The 22,134-nt window shown below is 36.1% G+C and overlaps 4 protein-coding genes across 4 annotated transcripts in view; 1 reads left to right on the forward strand and 3 right to left on the reverse strand.

Annotated features, from left to right (window-relative positions):
• LOC115452400 (fasciculation and elongation protein zeta-2) overlaps nucleotides 1–4,089 on the forward strand; it is a 50,381-nt gene extending 46,292 nt beyond the window's left edge. Inside the window, exons 6-7 of the mRNA XM_030180919.2 lie at nucleotides 139–214; nucleotides 2,234–4,089. Coding sequence (XP_030036779.1) covers nucleotides 139–214; nucleotides 2,234–2,316 — 159 coding nt within the window. The 3' untranslated portion in view covers nucleotides 2,317–4,089. The remainder of the gene's footprint in view (nucleotides 1–138; nucleotides 215–2,233) is intronic.
• Nucleotides 4,090–5,376: 1,287 nt separating this feature from the next.
• On the reverse strand, nucleotides 5,377–9,594 carry LOC115452980 (brachyurin). The gene is made up of 5 exons (XM_030181604.2): nucleotides 9,349–9,594; nucleotides 8,420–8,693; nucleotides 7,565–7,663; nucleotides 6,783–6,979; nucleotides 5,377–5,617 (listed from the first exon to the last, which is right to left on the reverse strand). The coding sequence occupies exons 1-5, from the start codon at nucleotides 9,565–9,567 to the stop codon at nucleotides 5,501–5,503; spliced, it is 906 nt and encodes a 301-aa protein (XP_030037464.2). The 5' UTR covers nucleotides 9,568–9,594; the 3' UTR covers nucleotides 5,377–5,500.
• A 538-nt stretch (nucleotides 9,595–10,132) lies between these two features.
• On the reverse strand, nucleotides 10,133–15,040 carry LOC115452971 (brachyurin). Its single transcript, XM_030181596.2, has 5 exons — nucleotides 14,776–15,040; nucleotides 14,006–14,279; nucleotides 12,387–12,485; nucleotides 11,777–11,973; nucleotides 10,133–10,349 (listed from the first exon to the last, which is right to left on the reverse strand). Exons 1-5 carry the CDS (start codon nucleotides 14,998–15,000, stop codon nucleotides 10,233–10,235), a joined length of 912 nt encoding a protein of 303 aa, XP_030037456.2. The 5' UTR covers nucleotides 15,001–15,040; the 3' UTR covers nucleotides 10,133–10,232.
• A 1,552-nt stretch (nucleotides 15,041–16,592) lies between these two features.
• On the reverse strand, nucleotides 16,593–20,461 carry LOC115452961 (brachyurin). The gene is made up of 5 exons (XM_030181587.2): nucleotides 20,211–20,461; nucleotides 19,436–19,709; nucleotides 18,249–18,347; nucleotides 17,747–17,943; nucleotides 16,593–16,799 (listed from the first exon to the last, which is right to left on the reverse strand). The coding sequence occupies exons 1-5, from the start codon at nucleotides 20,433–20,435 to the stop codon at nucleotides 16,683–16,685; spliced, it is 912 nt and encodes a 303-aa protein (XP_030037447.2). The 5' UTR covers nucleotides 20,436–20,461; the 3' UTR covers nucleotides 16,593–16,682.
• Between the last annotated feature and the right edge of the window lie 1,673 nt (nucleotides 20,462–22,134).

A 22,134-nucleotide genomic window follows, 5' to 3' on the forward strand; every position in this document is an offset into this window, starting at 1 on the left:
ACGGTAGAAACACTCGTATCGTGTACATTCCTTCGAGGCAGTAGTAATAATTGGCGTCTAACATACCATAGGATTCTCACTGTACTACGCATATTTCGTTCCTTTTTTTTAATATTATGTGCATTTCTTTTGTTTCAGTATTTGACGACCGTCATACCATTCCACCTGGACAACGGACCCCCGGACAACCAGTCGCTTCAAGTACTCATTAAGAGTAAGTACTAATTTAATATCAATTAATCGTGTAGCCGAAGCGCCTTCGATATGAAAATCAACTGAACCCATTTCGCAAAACTTGTTCAATTAATATTATTTAATTTAAATCTATTTTAAAGTCCCTATAAAATAAATAGATCGTCCTCTCTATTGACTAATCTTGTCTTGCGATCGATTTGACGATTTCTTTAATACTATAGTGGATAATGCCGGTCTTCAGTTGCTAAATACAATAAAAACTTCAATGTTCTGTCAGATGTAAGGAGTAATGGCGAAGGGTCCATATAAATATTATGATAATAATATCTTAATAAATCCATTGTGATAATATATATGGGGCATTCCACGTGAAGCGGGCACGAAAAAAAACTCGATGTCTCAGATTTTCGTAATATTTCATTATGTTATACCTGTATATGTCCTCGATCCAGATACAAAATATTATTAAAGTATAAAGCCTGGTAAGCGAGTTAAAGGACTTTGAAGTTTTGACTGGCCGGCTGGTATACGCCACTTCGAATCCAATTATCAAGTTTTTAAATGTTACAATAAAATAAATAAAGCAATGAAATAAATACTTCATTTAATGAGCTTTTTTATTGTATTTTTGGAAATTGAAAAATGTTTTTTTTTTTGAAAAAAATGTGTTTGAAAGTTTCAAACTTGAATTTCACAAAGTTGGCATATTTATATTTTTTTTATTTTTTTTCTAAAAATAGCTACTATTGTATAGATAATCCCTGCGAAGTTTCATAATGGGCTGAAAAGTAGTTTAGGAGCTAGACCGATTACAGTGCCGAAGCGCGGCGGTCGCCAGAAAGAGCGAAGTAGTAAAATCTTTCAATTAAACGAAATACTTTCGATTAGAGGATTTTATCATGTTTTGCATCGCTCTAACGATTCAATTACATCTGATTATAATATAAAAAATATATTTATATTACTGACGGTGCACAACAACATTTGAAACTTGGCAAGGATAATATATATATACAATATTGGCTATTTTAGTAGAAAAAAGTTATTATATAAATATGCCAACTTTGTGAAATACAAGTTTGAAACATTAAAATATATATGAATAATAATAATATGAGTTTGTGGCATTGATGTTCTAGCCTACATGTATAAGCGGTCGGGTATCGTGATGGCTTTGTTTAATGCGTTATGTAAACTAGCCTGTGTCTCCAGGCGTTTTAGGTTACCACCGAGACCGTCAAATTGCCCTTCTGCCATGTGAAGTGGCACGAAAATGAAATTCTGCATCTTTACCACAATCCTGTTTGAAATATAACAAGTTAATACAATTAAATCTTTTTAAAATGTTGTTGTGCACCGTCAGTAATATAAATATATTTTTTATATTATAATCAGATTTTTTACTACTTCGCTCTTTTGGCGACCGCCGCGCTTCGGCACTGTAATCGGTCTAGCTCCTAAACTACTTCTCAGCCCATTATGAAACTTCGCAGGGATTATCTATACAATAGTAGCTATTTTTAGAAAAAAAATATAAATATGCCAACTTTGTGAAATTCAAGTTTGACACTTTCAAACACATTTTTTTCAAAGAAAAAAAAACATTTTTCAATTTCAAAAATACAATAAATAAGCTCATTAAATGAAGTATTTATTTCATTGCTTTATTTATTTTATTGTAACATTTAAAAACTTGATAATTGGATTCGAAGTGGCGTATACCAGCCGGCCAGTTAAAACTTCAAAGTCCTTTAACTCGCTTACCAGGCTTTATACTTTAATAATATTTTGTATCTGGATCGAGGACATATACAGGTATAACATAATCAAATATTACGAAAATCTGAGACATCGAGTTTTTTTTCGTGCCCGCTTCACGTGGAATGCCCCATATAATTATCATCGGAACGATTTGCAGACCAAGTTTCCCTTTCGCCAATAGTAAGAAATCATCTGTCGCCATGTTTAGCTAGAAAAGTTTTCGAGGATCATCGGAATATTCCCAATTTTATTAATAAGTTATTGTTTGTTTTTTCAGTTCTAAAGGCAATCAATGAAGACAGCCCCACAGTACCCACACTATTAACAGATTACATCCTAAAGGTGCTGTGTCCAACATAAACCAACTCCTACACAACTAGCTAATTCAACATATTCAACATTTCAACATTTGCACATTATTGTACTACACATACACCATAAATATATTCAAATAAATTCCTTATATTTAGGTCATATCATAAAACCCTATTTCCACATAGTAAAGCGTAATGCACATACATGTAGAAAAAAAACACTCAAAATATTTAAAAATTTGATGGCATAGATAAATCAATATAAATGTTCATTTGTTTAAATCAAAATATATACACATTATTCGATCAGACAATTGATATTGTTACAAAATTGCTTATTATTAACAAATAATAATGTTTATGTTGAAATGTTTAAGTCGATATTGCCATAACCATTATTTTTATCGTTATAATTCAACTGTAAACATATTTTAAGTGTACCTATTCAATTATATTTTATTGTATATTATTTGCATAAATGAACTGTGATATAATTACGGTAGTTGATTAATGAATGCTTCCTTTAAAGTTAACACTTTTTTTTGTTATTTATATTCGCTTTAGGAACGGTCACGCGGAAATCTGGAATGAATGATACGCAAATGAAATAGTGTTGATTGCTTCATAAGTCTAGATTGAGATAAACTGGTCACGTGTCATCGTTTCTTGAGTGGAATATTTTATTCGGAAATCAATATTATTCCTATTGAATCAATTGTCTCATGATCAATGTGAATTTGAGCATTATTGTACATATTTTAAAAAAGTATATTTCGAATGGAATTGTCGTCTGATTATTTAAATTAAGGTAAGCGACAAAGGTTGAAGAGGCTTGTAAATAATTGTAAAATCCGCTTAAACGTTTTAGCTTAGTTATTTTAACAGAATTTTCTTGTCACGTTTTTTTATTTTAAGATGAACATCGAATACATTTTTGTTATACTTATTTTAATTTTTAGATATTTTAGCGTAGCATCGTAGCTTAGTGAAGCGCCCGAGGTAAATCAGCTAATGTCTATTGATATTCCAGTAATCATGATACTAATAGTTAAATATAGTTGTAAAACAATCATAGGTTTTAAGTATATCTCTAGTCTCAACATTTCGTAGTCATAATTTTGTTATTAACTTTAATGTCGGGATATTATGCAAAACATTATAATCTACATGGCATGTGTAAAGTGAAATTGTTGTTGTGATTCAGAGAACATTTATATTCAGTTCGCAAATATATATTGTGGATGCTTTAATCGCACATTTTGAAATTTACTTAGTGAGACACCATATTTGTTGTGCAAGCGTGTTACGTGTAATGGAACGCGATGTGGTACCTAATGAGGATATTGAAGCTGCTCTTGTGTGTTTAAAAATGTTTTGAAAATTGTATAATATTTTTCAATTAAATAAGCAACGGCATTAAAATTTTAATTTATTTATGACCTCACCGTACGGATCAATTTTGTAATTGCGTATGTGTGTTGTTCGATAACTTTTAAGAATTTAAATCTATATTTTAATTACGTACGTATATATTTGTCTTATAAATGAGCAATACTCCGTTCAGTAATTTTGCCTACAATTTATATAGGAGTAATCTCTACAGTAAAACGATAATGGACGGGAGTGCGTTTACATTTTAAGATTTTAAAATGTCATCAAAATATAATTTAAATGTAGGCAACACAAAATAACCGTTGGAAATTTTGAATTTAAAAATCAATGAAAACATCTTGCTATGTCGCTTGAGGTGATTGTTGTGATGCAATTAAGAGCGGCTGTGTGGTACCTGGTGAGAAATAAAGGAGCTTGAGAAAAAAAATTGCATTATTTATCCCCATTCCTTTAGACCTTAGTAAATAAGCTAACTAGTTGTCATTAGTAACTAAAATTATTTTTCTGAAATATATGAGGCTTTGTTTCCGTGGAAACGTATCAATCAGTAGACCGAACTGTGAGGTGCGAGAAGAAAAGGGCATGATTCTTTTGAGTTTTGCGAGAAATGCGCTGTAAAATTTGCAAAGTTTGAAAACGTATGAAAGCACGCGAACTAGATATGCTACAGACGCTACAGGATGTAGAGATTGGGTAGGCAGTAATTAAAGGCTGATATTGTGATAAAATTGACCATCCTCTGAAGAATAAGCGACTGAGCGTCCAATGCTTATCCCTACTCTGTAAGTGTAGTATGAAGGCGCATGCGTCTATGCTTTACTCATCTGTTCTTGCAAGCTTTGGAGGTATACAGTGAACGGATCAGAAATCGAATTTAAAAACAATACATCTGTCTCATATTTCTGACAATATTTATTTCACAGGAATTACAATTCTGAAGTTCACCTTCAAGCCAGTGAAAAAATATCGCTTATATTTCGCTGTATCTTCAAGTCCAAAACATAGAGTTGATTGGTTTTAATCTACATACAATATTTCTTTATCAGTCAATTATGAATATTATCTCTGCAGTGCTGATTTTTAAAAATCATGGATAATTGTTATTTGCCGATAAGTAATCTATATGACTGAAATATCAGATTTAAGTACTTGAATTACGCCTTACTTATGTGATAACACTTCTTCACAAACGTTTATTTAAATATTTTTTCCTATATTTTTCATACCTAATCAAGTAAAGAAAATTTTATGTATTCGCATATTACTAACCTGAATCATGCACTTCCAATTTTTGATTGTGTTTGTGTTTGGCGAGCCGATCTCCTAAATTATTGACGTTAGGGTATGATTAGTCACTAATCTAAACCATTTTCTTTACCGAAGATGGGCATTTCACGGGCCAAGACGCCAGTAAACTTTATATGTACGTCTTAGTATGGGAGATTCAGCAGCGCACCGAAACGAGTTAGAAAATTCCTTACAAACGTTTGACCGACCCAGGATTCGAACCCAGGATTTCCATGGTCACACTCCCCGTCTCAAACAACTACGCTATTAGTATAATAATGAACTAACGGGAATTTGCATAAATGAATAATATTGTGTATTTATGAAAGACGTGAGAAATGCGTACACACTGAGATCTGTACCTTAGACGAAGGAATCTTTGAAAAAATAATAACGCGAAAATAAATTATTATTTAATAAAAACATCTTAGATTAATCCCATTTATTGCTTTATTTCCTTTCATTGACAAACTGTACCTATTAGATCTCCAGTTCTTCACGAATAAGCCAGATTCCGTTACACAGATAGGTAATAGTTCCGACTCAGTCAATTACAAGTGTTGTCTGATGAAGTTGTCGAAGCTGGTGACACGAGCAAAGCCTGAAGGGAAGCCACGTTCGCAGGCAGACATTCCTCCAATTTGAGCCGCGAAAGACGTTACTCCGACCTGGTGATAACAATCAATGTAAATATAATACCTTTCTTTTTTGGCTTCTTCAGTGAGGAACAAAAAGATTTAAAACCGGCTTACTGGTAGTAGGCCTCTCATATGTGAGGGTCCGCCTGGGTAGGTACCACCGCAATGTCTATTTCTGCCGCCAAGCAACAGTGTAGTCATTGTTGTGTTCCAGTTTAAAGGACATTGTAACCAGTAACTACTAGACATAGTGAGACTTAACATTTCACGTCTCAGGATGGCGAGCGCAGTGAAATACCAAACAATATTTTGTATTCCAAGGTGTTAGATGGTATTTCTACTGTATATGGGCGGTTGTATCACTTACCATCAGGCGAACGGCAAGTTCGTCTCGTCATTCATAGCAATAAAAAAAAAATAACCGTGTAGAACACGCAATCGAAGTATTGATTCAACATTATTGAAAAACCTTTCTCGTTTAAAAAAAGATTAGCAAATCAAGACATAATACTTATTAGGTACATAACAGTTTTCAAAAACATCAAATGTGTCATCAATTTAGATATAATAAAGGGCACACGTGATTTGCCAGCATGAACTTATTATCATTATAATTATGAATAAATGCTGGCAAAATTTTCGGAATATTATTTTGTAAATATAGAAATGAAATCTAAATCTTGTGGGTTATCTGAAGAGATCGCTTTTTAGCGATAAGACCAATTACTAATATTGCACGTGTTTATTACAAATCATAATTGTGTAAAATTTTGCTGTATATTATGTATATAAAGTATTTTCTTTAATTTATCTATCGAGATAACGTTTTTAAATATACCTACGGTGGCAAATAAGCAATCATGGAGAATATCTACACTATGAAATATTTTAGACAGTTGTGATATAAAACTAGAATTTGAAATATTTTATTTTGGTATGTTTAAGTTAATAAAATTCTGAAGACAAATACGAAGATAAAGATACGATTTCATTTACATATGGAAATCGTAATTATTTGCCCATTGCACACGTTGTAACAGCGTATGGTTGAGATTTTGGTACAAACCTAAGCGTACGTTCATTTAAAAATAATGCCCTACCACGCGGTAGTGTACTCAAGTAGTTTGCCTGCTATTATGTAAGCATAATAGCAGGCTTGTTTCTTAGTTTAATCTAGACAAATCATAGAACTTACCAAAATGATACGTCCCCAGCGGTTGACAACAAGAGGGCCACCAGAGTCGCCGCCGCAGACGCCCACTCCGCCTCTTCCGCTGGTGCACAGGGTGCTCGCGATAATGTTAGAGCTGAAAACGCTCTGACACTCCGCCATGCTGATAACTTGAAGGTTCACATGGCTCACCAAGGTGTTAATGGTGACGCCCGCTTGAGCTAGAATGTAATAAAACTATCTATTATAACTATTATGTTTATCTATATTTTATGCAATATGTATATAAAGAATAGACGTCATATTATATAAGTGAAAGAGGGTGTGTGTACCGTAAGAGCTGTCACAGTAAACCAGTGCAGTCGAAATCGTTCTTCTGTTAAAAGAAAAGATCTTTAGATTTTTTGGTGTTGCGTTTGCGTTCATCGATCCTCTGATAATCATCAGAAGATCAATCGATCCGACCCCTAGGAATATCTTAAAAAAACCTCGATGTCGTTTAATTTTGATGTTTGTGATCGTTCGAGAAACAATACGTCACTCACGTGTTAGTCTGTCACCCAATACCAATAAAACGACACGGGGTCGTGTCATATTTTTGTTACATTCTAAGCAAACATATCTGTTTAAAAAAGCGATGTGATTATTGTGCTAGACACCGCACTGCAAGACCTATTGAAGATTTACAGACAGCCTTAGTGACTTACCAAGCAAAAGGTCCATTCGCTTATAGCCCAATAGTCTCGTCATTCAGTATTAAAAATATTAAACAAATTGAATCATGATTAACGTAGAGCAATACTCACTGTCGCTAACTCTTCCGTATCCAGCTGCTACAGCCCAATCTCCGACGAATGACTCAGTCAGTTCCCATGAGTTTGGAAGCGACACAGCTTGGATGGCACCTGGCAATAACAAAGCGTAATAATAAGGTTCAGTTCAAACCAAACATTTTGTCTGAGCTAAAGTTCACGTCAGGAATTTCCCGTAAGGAGTGTAATTAAAATAACCGCTGGCATGCCGTCATTTCTGTAGTTTCATCGAAGAATCGAACTTATAGCAGATTCATAATGTCTGAAAATAAAACCTATGACTCCACTCGTAACTAATTTTATAGTATTTTCCATAAATATGATGACTATATTCATATAGATTACATTTCCTTTGAAAAAACATGAATTATTGATAATATTAATCAGCATTGACGGCTGCGACTAATGCCCATTTCCTTTTGTTATCAAAATTCTAACACTGAATAACGACATTATACCAAGATTTGAAAAGTTATCTAATTTACAATCACTGTGAATTTATCTTAATCCTATTTATAAAATAGAAATTAATTAATCAGGGGACTTTATCTGTTTCACAATATGTTGTAAAAACACAAGAATATTTTTTGAAATCTATAGAGCCTTCTAAAATGTATAGTCCGAAAACGAAAAACCTGGTTCTATATCAGATTATAATACAAGCTTAAGCTTGCATTATAATCTGATATAGAACCATAATATCAAGCTATAAGAATATACGGATCTGAATATAACAGAACGGAATCATCCAAAATGAGTCAGCATAATAGTGGCATCTATCTATGAATTTAACGTCCTTGTGGTTTGACGTCAACCTGTTACTGCTAAGATACAAAATATCGCACTTACTAGTGAAAGTCACTCTGCTTGGAAGATAGATGACAGCAATGTCGTTAAACAACATGCGAAAATTATATTGTGGGTGCATGACGACATTGCTAGTCCCGATTCGATTGCCACCTTGGAAGAGGAACTGAGAGCCGAGGACCACGATGAACTGCCACGCTTGACGCGTACCATCGAACCAGCAGTGAGCAGCAGTCAGAAGGCGATTGGGTGATACTAGAGAGGAGCCGCACACTGAGTTACCGGCGACGTTGACAAGACTGATGACCAAGCCACCCTAAAATACAGGAACTTTGTTAATTCAAATTTAAGAGTATTGTGACAAAGTCTGGGTAAAATTAATATTGTTAGTTTTGTGAAGTTTTTTTTTATGTGATCTGATAGTAAGTAGCGTAGGGTCCAATAGAATGTCGACTGACGAGAGATGATTACCCTCGGCATTCGACACAATTATTCCGGCTTGTTGAAACCAAATATCATAGGCTAATCCCGAAACGCGCCACGCATACGTGGGCCACTATGGCGGGTTTTAACACCTTGTGTACGGTGATCGCTATCCAGGTGGATATAAAATATACCCTACCACCAGCATGCTTAGTTTGGTAAGCATCAGTTTACATGGATTATAAGGATGATTTTATTTCTTGGCCTAAACAGATAAGAACTAGCGCATCGGGTAAATGTAAACCTGATCTGGGAATTGGTGTCATAAACCATTACTTTTCATTTTACACTCATTAGAGTATAATTCCTCGTGACGTTCATGAACTTAGTTACCGAATGAAGCCGCTTACTTACTGCATAGTTCTTTAAAATAAATATTGTAGACAGCCAATGCATTAAGTTCAACGTTCTGCTGTGCTTTGCTCATTGGATATTACAGCAAAATCATTGTTTTTCACATAACTTCATCAATTATTAAAGTGTCTTACCAAGTAAGGGTGAGCATTAATAGGTGCGGCAGATCCTCCAACGATCCTTCCTAGTGCAGTTGGTGGCCTAGTGTCTGGATTGGACATAATACTCTCTTCATAAGCCTTAATCCTCTGCGCCTCAGGAATCCCGACCTCATCGTGGTAAGATTTCGGGATGCTAACATCCGCGGCGACAGAGGCGACCAGCGCCAGCCCAAGCAACACAAGTGACCGCATTATACTATTCTTTAATGTGACTGAATTTGTATATAGGCGTGTTCATTTATATACCTTTAATCGTCTTATCATTCTTAAACCAATTCATCAATCGCCAGAATTGATACGATAGATTACTGTTGGTTACAATTATTAAAAATTGCTAAACAGTATACTAATTTATTGTTTCGTGTAAAGGTAAACAATGCAACATGCTAGTTGATAAAATCCATAATTACAATAAAAATGTATATCTTCAATTGTCATCTCGGCAAAGGTAACATATAGATATTATAAATTATACCTGATTCACATTCTTAGTGCCATTTTAAACAATCCGATCGAATTGCATGTTTTTATAGCAGCAAGGTAAGCATAACAAAAATTCTTAGATACTCGTTATGAACTATCGTTGAGGTAGAACCGATGCGAATTTTATTCTGTTGGGAAATCGCAGCGCGCGATTAACACTATTTTGTCAACATGAATAACAAAATGTCTGGCTTTTTCATAACCAATTAAATAGTAATGATAATAATGGCTAATAATAATGACGATGATACGTAATGGAAAAAGGAAACTCCTCTTTTTAGAAGTACTAATTTATTGATGACAATCAATACATTTTCTTGGTGGGTTAGCGTAACATGTTTGTCAGTAAAGTCAGAAGAAAGTACAGCTACTCCTCACATATGTTGGGTGATAAAGTTGTGGAAGCTGGTGACGCGAGCGAATCCTGAAGGGAACCCACGTTGGCAGACTTGCACTCCATTTATTTGAGCTGCGAAGGAGGTAACTCCGATCTGTTGGCAAAAAAATATATATTAAAACTGTCCTTACTCCATTATCTAACTTGAACTGTAAAGTTGATTTTGTAGCAGATTTTATTTTTTACTAAACGTTTGATACTGTGATTAAAATCTGTGAAACGGCATATCTAACCTCAGAGACACTTTAGATCGAAGACGCTTCAACTTCTTTTTCAATTATGTCTGAGCACATCAGACATAGTTGCATAAAGGCCAAGAGCTTATTTCTACTTATTGAATGTAGCAATAATGTAGATTTCTTTCACAGTATAACTATTTATTGATCGCTGTCAAAAAGCTTTCTTCCAGCTGCACGTATATATACCAATACGATCCTAGTCCTTTGCCTTATCAGTGGTGTATATGATCAATAAACTCGCAGGCCCTTGGTTCGATTTTTAGATCCCATTGTATTGATTTTCCTGACACAATTTATTCAGGACTGGTTTCCCCAGGGAGGGCTGGGGAGAGAGATTTCTATAGTAAGAGCTTAGATAAAAATTATGTTCTCCATTATTTGAAAAAGTGTATGTCTTCGTCTCGCACTACAATGAGATTAAAAAATAATTAAATTTTGGACGATCGTACCATATCAATTCGATAGTCTTCTTATCAAATATAATTCTAAATATCAATCTACTAATTAATTTAATTGTCTCAATGTTAATCCTGAATGCGTCATAAAATCTTTGCAAATCTAAAATTTCTTATATGATCTACTCAGCACTGGTTGAGTCACCGTACGATGTCATAACTTAATCTTATAAAAAACATTTCAAATTAAGATTACTTTCAAATAATTGCTTCAACCTTATAAAATAGTATACCTTCCATATATTTTTATACATAAAAGAAATAAAATACACATGAAAATACTTTCCAATGCTTGCTTAGATCACCTTATAAAATAGTATACCTTCCATATTTTTTATATCGTAAAATACCGAAACCTGCGCCTTATACATAAAATAAATAAAAAATACTAGGTACTGTGACAGTTTGATTCATTTCTAATGATAGTAAAAAGGCAAATATATTAAATGTATGAGAATTATGAAATAAACATTTTTATAATAATAAGCATTGATATAGGCGCAATATGAAATCGTGATTGGCGGAAAGCCGGAAACGAAATATGGATGTAAGTAATATTTTTCTATGGAATATTAATTACAGATAATTGAAGATTTGCATAATAGAAGATCATAGAATTTGTGAAGTTTCAAAGAAGGCTCGGGTCCTTCTAACCCTATACACTGACTGGCTTTTTAATTTTAAAAATTGAAAACATTTTTCGTATCGACTTGGAATTTCCCTACTCACTAAAGCACTTACCATCAGGGGCATTGATCACTGAGGCGTGCTCTTAAAAAAGATATTTTAAATCTAAAACAATTCACAATGAATCTTTAGAAACTCACTAAGATCAAACGTCCCCAAAGGTTGAGCACAAGAGGTCCACCAGAGTCACCGCCGCAGACACCTACTCCTCCCTGACCGCTGGTACAGAGGGTGCTATCGATAACGCTAGTCTGGTATGTCCTCCGGCACTCCGCTATGCTGATCACTTGCAAGTTCACGTGGCGCACTGACGTGTCAAGACTTACTCCCACTTGATCTGAAACAAATTACGTCATCTTTGTTCGAATTATACAAATATAAATAGTTAATTTAGTCAAAGATAAGGCACATTTGTAAAGCTGTGTTTAGATTATCAAACAAACTTGCAGAAGTTAAGTTCCGCGAGCAAAAAATACTGTAGTAAATGATCACAGCAAGTTGCCTTCTCCAAATTTAGAAGCTTGCAGGTCCTGCTGTGAGTCGCATATGTATAATAATACTAAAATATCCCCGCGTGTGTAAAAACACATCTAAAATTTCTTGTGCAATATATGTATTCCAGCTTGACCTTGGTGACTTTTGATCTAGGATCTTGGCTATATCTAGAGATTTGAGCTAAAATGACAGTGGGACAGAAAATGATCTCCCTAGTACTTTTTAAGCCTCGAAAATTACCGAATTATGACTTACGGTCGTTTGTCCTGCCGTATCCTGCCGCGACAGCAATCGATCCGACGAACTCGTTCGACAATTCCCAAACACCAGGGAGGCTGATAGGTTGAATAGCATCTGAAAACAGCAAAATAAATAAATATAACGTATTGAAGTAATAAGCATAAAATTTATCGTTTCTATTAAAAATCCGTACAGGTGACGCAAGTTGATTGGTATAAATTAATGCTTTTAAAGACTTCTCCTCATTTAAATCCTCTCTTTACCGATCTAAACGGCATCAGACTTAAATTGGACCCTGCACTGTATAACTCTCAGTCCAATTCCGAGGTACAGAACATTTTTTCGAACGTTTACGATTTCAAAAAACATACCCTGTTTAGATATACAAAATTATAATTTTTGTCGTATGACTCTACTAAATCATCGTGAGATGAAAGCACTCTCGGCGAAGTGTAGATACTTGCACGAGATGCGTCTCAATCCACGGCTTTAGAGAGGAAAGGCATGAGTGAGTTGATAAAATGCATTGCTATTTATAGTACTTGGGGAATTTTTTCATGAAATTTTTCATCCATCAAATATATCTAGATACGTGATAGCGTGTTAAGCCAAGTTCAAGCTTATAATAACCAGACTATGGCTCTGTTTCGCAACTTCTGAGTATGCTAAAGTAAATTTACTCAGAAGTTGTGTCACAGGGCCAAAGAGTGAGAAATTAAAATATTTTAGTCATACAAATGACCGGTTATTGATTTCTGACAATTGAAGACCCAGCCAAAAACTGGCATTTCCAATCTGATGAGGAAAAACCATTTCAGTATTATATTCTGTTAATCTCCTATTATCAATAAAGTATAATCAGTACACAGGTGAATTTATCACACTGTTTCAAATAAAACAAGATGTTGCTCGTGGTTTCGCCCGCGTGTACAAGCTTTACTGGAAAAAAAACACTCAGTAACTTTCAGGGATATTAAGGAACCCATATTATCATGTTAATCCGGGACATGGTCTGTCTATGTGCCAAATAACATCTAGATCTGATCAGCGGCTACGGTGTTGACTTTTAACAGACATTGCTGGTGGAAGGATATTCGTATCCGTCGGGGTAGCGACCGCCGTACACAAGATAGAAAATTCGCCTTGGTGGCCCACGTTAGTGTCTCGCATTCCTTGATGAGCCTGTCTATTCGGTTTCGTACAGACCGGCATAATGTTTCGAGTAGCAGGGACAACCATCTGTCGACCAGTAACACTCTAGGCTCCACATCGCTTACTATAATAGACAGTGGAGTAACTTTGACTGTATTAAAAAACAATCAAACATTTTTAGGAATTTTTATAAATTATTTTATAGTCACAATATAAGTTAATTCGACTTTTATAAAACTGCTATCACGTTACCTATTTATAAATGAGAAAATCGAAGAGAAAAACAGAAGTAGAAATAGAGATAGAAAATAAAGAGAAAATAGAAGTACACGCAAAAGTCGCAAATGATTTGAATCATAACATACATAGCCCAATAGGATTTCATAAATCAGTTACAATCTTTTCAATAAAAATGTGTAGGATATCCAGGTGATCGAAACACGAGAAAAGACTAGTAAATAAATATTTTAAATAGTACTTACGGGATAAAGGCACATTGTGCGGCAAGTAGATCATCGCGATATCGTTGAACAAACTTCTGGGAACATACTGTGGGTGCATAACCACAGTGCTGGTGCGGATACGAAATCCGTCTCGGAAGAGGAACTGGGATCCGAGGACTACGACGAACTGCCATGCATGACGCGTGCCGTCAAACCAGCAGTGCGCAGCGGTGACCAGCCGGTTGGGCGACACCAACGATGAACCGCACACCGACTCATTAGGGACATTCACCAGGCTGACGACCAAGCCACCCTAGAATATTTTATGACATTTTTTTTTGGTATAGATGGGCTAACGTGTAGTTTTCCACTACATGTGAATTGGTATCCATCTGCTATAAAGATCTTTTACTCCAGAAGAAATGAGCTAATAACTTTAAAGGAAAAGAATACGAGGCTTCTTGAGGTCTATGAACAATACGCTAGCTTTTCTAATACAACCTCGGTGCTACCGCATCCTAGTGGGATGATGTTCTATGTAGAAGTTTACTAACTGTAATTGTAAGGAGACGCGAATGTTTAGCGGTGCATTAAATACGAAATAATTTGCAACGCCAGGAGGCTTTCATTTTACTTAAAGGAAAAGAACCAAATTCCAGACCGCCTGATTTTTTTTGCATACACTAGCAAAATAAATTTGACTAGGAATGTTATCATGTAAGGGATTCACCAGGCGACCAAAATATGACTCATAGCCTTATTAATTAATTGTGAATTTCCTTATAATGTAATCCTCAATTATGTCTTACCAAGTAGGGGTGCGCACGCGCTGGAGCGCTGACGCCTCCTACGATCCTGTCAGCCAGAATTCCAGAAACAGGATTCGCCTGCGGGTTGGTCATCTGACTGTCTTCATACGCCTTGATCCTGCGTGCCTCGGGGATTCCGATTTCATCGTGATAGGATTTAGGTATGCCCACAAACGCTGAAGCAGAGGCGACCAGCGCCAACCCGAAAACCAGAACCGCACGCATTTTGGTTTGGCTATTTTAAGTATAACTGAATGATTATATGAGACACTCGGTATTTATATGAAATTTATCATGTTATCTCTTTTACATCGAATCACCTATTATACCCAATATTAACTCTAATAAAGATTATAATCGTGTACAAAAATATTGCAAATACTTGCTGTCAATATCAAAACTATGCTTTTGTTATCCACTATATCAGCTTTAGGTTGTGGGGGGGTGATTAGTCATCCGACCTGTCACGTGACAAAAGTGTAAAATTTACAAAATCTGCTGTTGGAATAATTTCTACGGTATTTAAATTCAATATGCACGATGAAGTTATACTTGTGGAGCGGAGTCCATATCGAATGTCGATTGACAAGATGTGATGCCCCTGGCTAGTCGACACCATTATGCCAGTCTGTTAGAACCCTATCTTATCCGGAAACGCGACATACACTTACGCGAGCCGCTATAGCTGGTATTAAAACGTTGAGGGCTTGGGATTCTTAAACGTGTGAAACCGCCACGTCCATGCTCTCTCTGCGCTGAAACTAAAAATAGAACTTTCGTACTTATTTAAAGCCAGAAATTTAACGATTGCCGCACTAAAAATAATTACACTATCGCCCACAAAGACCCCTCAAATATAGCGAATTACTGGAAGAAACTATACTATCGCCCATGAAGCCCTTTGACCAGATGAAATGCGGGTCATTAAACGGTTTTCAAGGAGTCATAGTAGTAAGAAAGAGAAGTTTCTGTATTGAACTTTTAACAGTGGCATTCAGGAAACAAGATTAATATAATCCTTTTCAACTTTGTAGATGTCGCTCGTTGTGAAACAAACCTTAATAAGTAGATGGGCCAGCAAATGTCTCCTTGTGTTAGCTAACTAACTAGACAAACTCGCGCACGTCCCTAATGCACTAAATGGCCACAGTGTGTACATACCTCATGGTTGCCAATTCACATTGAGGCTTATAAGGGCTCGGGAACAGTTACTAGCCTCCTCTCCTACTCCTATCCTAAGAGGTTTCCTTATCCTTTCCCCACACTTCCTTCCCAGCTATCCCCTCCCAACTTTCCTCCAGGACCCTGCAGTCGCTAAGCCGGGGAATTCCGGAAACCCCATCACAGGTTTCCCCTGGGGACTTCGCCGCTGCGGGCCCCGATACCAAGAAAAAAAACCAACAAACAGAAGTGACCGCATTATACTTCTTTAATGTGACTGGATTTGTATTTAGACGTATTCATTTATATTCCTTTAACCGTCTTATCATTCCTAAACCAATTCATCAATCGCTAGAATTGATATCTTAGATTGGTTATAATTATTCTACATTCCTCAAAAGAATATAAATTTAATGTTTCGTTAAAAGGTAAACGATGCAATTTGTTAGTTGATAGAACGCATAAATACGATTCAGATTTATATTGTCAAATTGGTAGAAAATTTTTTTTCATCATCATGAATAAAAAATTATTGGCTTTCCATTATCAACTACAATACACGTATGCGCTCGTGAAGAAATAGCCTATCTTCTTTGTAGATGTCCTGTGGCTTATCATGATGAGGATAATACGTAATATAAAAAGGAAACTCCTGATTTTAGAATTATTACTTTATTAACAACTCTCGATACAATATTTTGCTTGATGCGTTTGTTTGTAAAATCAAAAGGATATACGGCCACTCCTTACATATGTTGGGTGATAAAGTTGTAGAAGCTGGTGACGCGAGCGAATCCTGAAGGGAATCCACGTTGGCAGGCTTGCACTCCATTTACTCGAGCAGCGAAGGAGGTAACTCCGATCTGGTGGCAAAAAAGTGTACATGTTAAAACTATCCTTATTCCATAATCTAACATAAACTATGTAAAGGTAATTTTGTAACAGATTTTATATTTTGGTTCTAACTAAACGTTTGATACTTTGATAAAATGAGTGCAACTGCATATCCAAGCTCAGACCGATTTTAGATCGAAGACGCTTCAACTTCTTACATCAGTTATGTCTGAGCACATTAGACATAATTTTGAATAAAGGCCAAAAGCATAATTTTTCAAATTGTATGTAGTAAAATTGATTTTTTTCCAGTATAACTATTAATTTATTGATCAAGGTAAACAAGCTTTTTCCACCTGCACTTATATATTCCAAAGTGATCCTATTCTCTTGCCTAATCTAGCAGCGGTGTATAATGACCAATAGACTAGCAGGTCCTTGCTTTAAATCCTAGATCCCTCTGTATTGAGGGTTGAGAGAGGGTCAATGATTAGAGCTTGGATATATATGATGTGCTGCAAAATACTTAAAAAAGTTTAGAACTTCGCCATGCATTAAAGTTAATTATAAAAAAAAGTGTAGAATGCATGTCTTTCCGCATTTCTGTTTAAAAAATAATTACATATTAGAAGACTGTAACATAATATCATTTCGTTTGTCGTCTTATCAAATATAATTCTAAGTGTTAATCTACTTATTAAACTGTTTATCCTAGATTTGTCATTAAATCTGGACTTTCCCAATTAAAAATTACTTATCTATGCTACTCACGGTGAATCAACTAGGGCTCGTTGATTCACCGTACGATGTCATAGCGAGTATTTTTGGATTTCACTTATCGAATTAAAATTTCCTTCCCTACTTAAAAACTTACTAACAGATAGTAGCAGTAGTGATGAGTGATCACTTTGCCCTGCCTTTAAAAAAATACGTAAATTAACTCTAAAGCAGTTCATAATGAACCTTAGAAACTTACTAAGGTCAAACGTCCCCAGCGATTAACCACAAGAGGTCCACCAGAATCGCCGCTGCAGACACCTACGCCTCCCTGACCGCTGGTACAAAGGGTGCTCGCGATGATGCTGCTCTGGTATATTCTCTGGCACTCCGCCATACTGATCACTTGCAAGTTCACGTGGCGCACCACCGTGTCAAGACCTACTCCCGATTGTTCTGAAACAAATTACCTCATCTTTGTTTAATTGATACAAATAATGTAGCCAAAGACAGGGCACGCTCGTAAATTTAAAAGCTTGCAAGTCTTGCGGCAAGTCTCATATGTATACAGATATTGAAATATTGCAGCTTGTGCAAAAACGCATTTAGAAGTTATTGTGCATTATATGTATTCCTGCGTGTTCTCGATGACTCTCAAACTAGACGTAGGAATATCTAGAGACTTGACCTGAAGCGACAGTGGGACTGAAAATGATGACCAAGTACTTGAACGCGTCGAAAATTATCGACTTATGACTTACGATCGCTTGTCCTGCCGTAACCTGCCGCGACAGCAATCGATCCGACGAAGTCGTTCGACAATTCCCACGCATCAGGAAGGCTGATAGGTTGAATAGCATCTGAAAATAGCAAAATAATGATTTATATATGATAGGAGTAATAAGCATAAAATGTATCGTTAATAAAAAAAAACCGTACAGATGGCCCTAGTATGCTAAAGTAAATTTACTCAGAAGTTGTGAAACAGGCCCTTAAAGTGCACAATTAAAATATTTTAATCACAGAACTGATATTGGTTCTTGCTTTTGGTTGAACTGTTATCTGACAATTGAAGATCCAGCCAAAAAATGGCATTTCCAATCTAATTAGGAAAAACCATTTTAATATTAATTGTAATAATCACTTATCAATAAATTATAAACAATTGATGCTATAATCAATTCACAGGTGAGTTTATCACACTGTTTCAAACTACGTGTTGCTTGTGGCTCCACCCGCGTTTACAAGTTTTAACGTAAAAATATTTCACTGGGCACTTTTGAGGGATATTAAGAAACCCATATCATGTTAATCCGGAACATGGTCTATATATGTGCCAAAATACATCCAGATTTGATCAGCGGCTACGGCGTTGACTTCTAACATTTTGCTGGTGGTGGGATATTGCTGTCCGCATCGACCGCCGTACTCAAGATGTAAAATCCGCCACAGTGGCCTAAGTTAGGGTCTCGCATTCCGGGATAAGCCTGTCTATTCGAATTCGAATAGGCCGGCATTATTGTGTCCAATAGCAAGGGATAATAACCGTCTCTAGTCCGTCGACACTCTTTTTAGACTCCATTACCGGTCCGCTACCGCATACTATCAGATATAATGGAGTCATTTTGACTGTATAAAAAAAACATCCAAACATATTTAAGAACTTAAAAAATTGATAAGTGAGAATATAAATATAGACCAATATTTATCTCAGGAAGTTAATCATATTTCTTGAAACTGCTATTACATTTCCTATTATAAATGGGAAAATCTGTGAAAATTTGCGCGAATCGCGAATGATTTTGAATTATAGCGCACACAGATGGACCGAGAGGATTTCACATATCAGTAACAGTCTTTCAATAAAAATGTGTAGGACATCCAAGAGGTCGCAACATGAGAAAATACTACTAAAAACAATTAAATTGATATTTTAAACAAAACTCACGGGATAAAGGCACATGGTTCGGCAAGTAGATCATCGCAATATCGTTGAACAAAGTTCTGGGCGAATACTGTGGATGCATGGCCACATTGCTGGTGGGCATACGAAACCCGTCTAGGAAGAGGAACTGAGAGCCGAGAACCACGACGAACTGCCATGCTCGGTGCGTGCCGTCAAACCAGCAGTGCGCAGCGGTGACGAGCCGGTTGGTTGATATTAACGACGAACCGCACACCGACTCAGAACGGATATTTATCAGGTTGATGATCAGACCACCCTGGAATTTTTTATTTTTTTTATAGTATTGATGGGCTAACGTGTATGTTGGTCACGGTATCTGAAGTTGTATTAATCTGATATAAATATTTAGAACTCCAGAAGGAATACGCTACTAGCTTTAAAGTAAAAGAATATTAGGCTTCTTTCGGTCTCCGGACTTAACGCCGGTTTTTGTAATACTACCCCGGCTGTATTGCTTGAACTCATACTGAGCAGACAGAGATTTTAGTGGTCAGATCTTCGGCGTAGAAGACGACTTACTGTAGTTGTAAGGAGACGCGGATGTTTATTGGTAGATGTACTATTTCGCTACTTTATGTATCAGAAAATTAGAACTGCTGAAAGGCTTTCATTTCCTTAAAGAAAAAGAAACCAAATTCCAGACTGCTGTTTTTTTTGTATGTAGGTAAATGATTTTCAACGCGACCTAAATATGATTCGTAGCTTTATTAATTCAATAATTAATTTCTTTATAGTTAAATCGTCAATAATATCTTACCAAGTATGGGTGCGCATTCGCTGAGGCGACGACGCCTCCAATGATCCTGTCAGCCTGAAATTCGGAAACAGTCTTCGCCTGCTTATTGGCATTCAGGCTCTCTTCATACGCCTTGATCCTGCGTGCCTGGGGGATTCCGATTTCCTCGTGATAGGGTTTAGAGATGCTAACAAACGCTGAAGCAGAGGCGACCAGCGCCAACCCGAATACCAGAACCGCACGCATTTTGCTTTGGTTATTTTAAGTATAACTAAATGATGATATGAGACACTCACTATATATATGCCATTTATCATGTTATATCTTTTAAATCGAATCGCCTAATGTACCCAATTCTGACTTAAGTAAAGATTATAATCGTATGCAAAATAATAATTAGTGTCAGTATCAAAACTATGCTTTTGCTATCCACAATATCATCTTTAGGTAAAGGGGAGGGGGGGGGGCGGACCCGAGTTACTACGTGATAAAAGTGTAAAATTAGCAGAATCTACTGTCGGAATAATTTCTAATAATAAAGTCAATACCGTGGTAGATAGGAAAAAGGTCGCTTAAGAGGACGACGAACGTATATAGATATTTGCCAACTATTTTAATAAACACGATATGCTTAATGAGTAGGATGCTTATACATCAAAATCCGTTATAAATTAGAAAAGAGAAATATGAAAATCTTGTATCTACCAGTACAAAAAATCATATAAAAATCCAGTCTAATACAAAATAAATATTGAAACATGATTATTATGTAATTAAAATCTATTAATAACTAATAGCCAGTGAATTACATGGTCTTCATAGGACTTTTAAAAATTTATGCTCTTTATCCGAGAAAATATTCAAAACTTAACTGTGCTTACACAATGTGCAAAGTTATGGCACTGGTGAGCTTCGTCCACATGACAGTTTTATATTTTGGCGAAGACAATATATTTTTATTATTTTTACCCGAGTCTTGATACGGTACGGGGTCAATCGATATAATGAATTATTTTTAATAAAACATTAAGTTTAATAGAAACATCCACGACGCTCCAGCCTGATCATGTAAAATTTCTTTAATCTGTCATATGTTTATATTATTTTACCTTGTCCGATGTCAATTATTAATTTATGTCTCAGAAATCTTTTTTGCATTCTTTTAATATTCAGTGAATGTGTTGCGTATTATGTTCGTCAAACCACATACCCAGGGTTTTATATTGCGAACTATGAATCCAAGTGTTTTAGACGCTTTAATATAACATTGTAATATGCTACCCTTTTATACATTCATTTAAAGACCAGATCACAAAAAAAGTAAATAAAAGGATAGCAACGGGTTGGAAGAAGTTGGGCGCGCAAGTACATATTGAACAACAAGACTTCAGCATATCAACTATTGGTGCCCTGTCGCTCGGGGGCATCTAGAAAATTCGGCTACGGCATCTCCTGCCTGTCGTAAGAGGCGACTAATTAGGGCTTAGACAAAGTCGCGGGGCGAGCAGTGGGAGCTGTTCGCTCAACTACAGCGACTCCGAGGTGGACGACAATATGGGTAGCGGGCCTCCCGGGGGCATCTTAGCCCCCTCAATAAGAGAGGTGCCGCAATACGGTATCGCGCAGGGTGGGTTCTGCGCAGCTATCTCAATGCGACAAGATACCCCGGGGCCGTCCCGTATGCGCCGAAGAAGGTCACCGCGGTAAGGTCACCAGTATGCTGGTAGTGGTGTAGGACATATGTATATAGGATAGGGACTCGGTCCAATGTTCACTCGGATGATGCAATACTCCCGAATGTCGACATTGGGCTGTAAGACCGGTGAAACCAACATAACCGTTCCACTCACCCCCCAAGTGGCGGTAGCGAAAATGCATTTTTTCCCCGCGAAAAAAATAAATAAATTCTAAAGCATATCAAGTAAGTGCAAAACATTTACCCTAC

Source organism: Manduca sexta, chromosome 11 (genome assembly GCF_014839805.1).
Source record: "Manduca sexta isolate Smith_Timp_Sample1 chromosome 11, JHU_Msex_v1.0, whole genome shotgun sequence".
Lineage (NCBI taxonomy): Eukaryota > Metazoa > Arthropoda > Insecta > Lepidoptera > Sphingidae > Manduca > Manduca sexta.

Coding starts and splice junctions, on each gene's coding strand:
- LOC115452971 (XM_030181596.2), bottom strand. CDS start 15,000: ATGCGTGCGGTTCTGGTTTTCGGGTTGGCGCTGGTCGCCTCTGCTTCA. Junction 12,486..14,005: donor GCACAATGTGCCTTTATCCC/GTAAGTACTATT, acceptor TGCTGTTTTCAG/ATGCTATTCAACCTATCAGC. Junction 11,974..12,386: donor ATACGGCAGGACAAACGACC/GTAAGTCATAAT, acceptor AATTTGTTTCAG/ATCAAGTGGGAGTAAGTCTT.
- LOC115452961 (XM_030181587.2), bottom strand. CDS start 20,435: ATGCGTGCGGTTCTGGTATTCGGGTTGGCGCTGGTCGCCTCTGCTTCA. Junction 17,944..18,248: donor TTACGGCAGGACAAGCGATC/GTAAGTCATAAG, acceptor AATTTGTTTCAG/AACAATCGGGAGTAGGTCTT. Junction 16,800..17,746: donor GCTGGGGACGTTTGACCTTA/GTAAGTTTCTAA, acceptor TTTTGCCACCAG/ATCGGAGTTACCTCCTTCGC.
- LOC115452980 (XM_030181604.2), bottom strand. CDS start 9,567: ATGCGGTCACTTGTGTTGCTTGGGCTGGCGCTGGTCGCCTCTGTCGCC. Junction 7,664..8,419: donor AAGCAGAGTGACTTTCACTA/GTAAGTGCGATA, acceptor TGTTATTGCCAG/GTGCCATCCAAGCTGTGTCG. Junction 5,618..6,782: donor GCTGGGGACGTATCATTTTG/GTAAGTTCTATG, acceptor TGTTATCACCAG/GTCGGAGTAACGTCTTTCGC.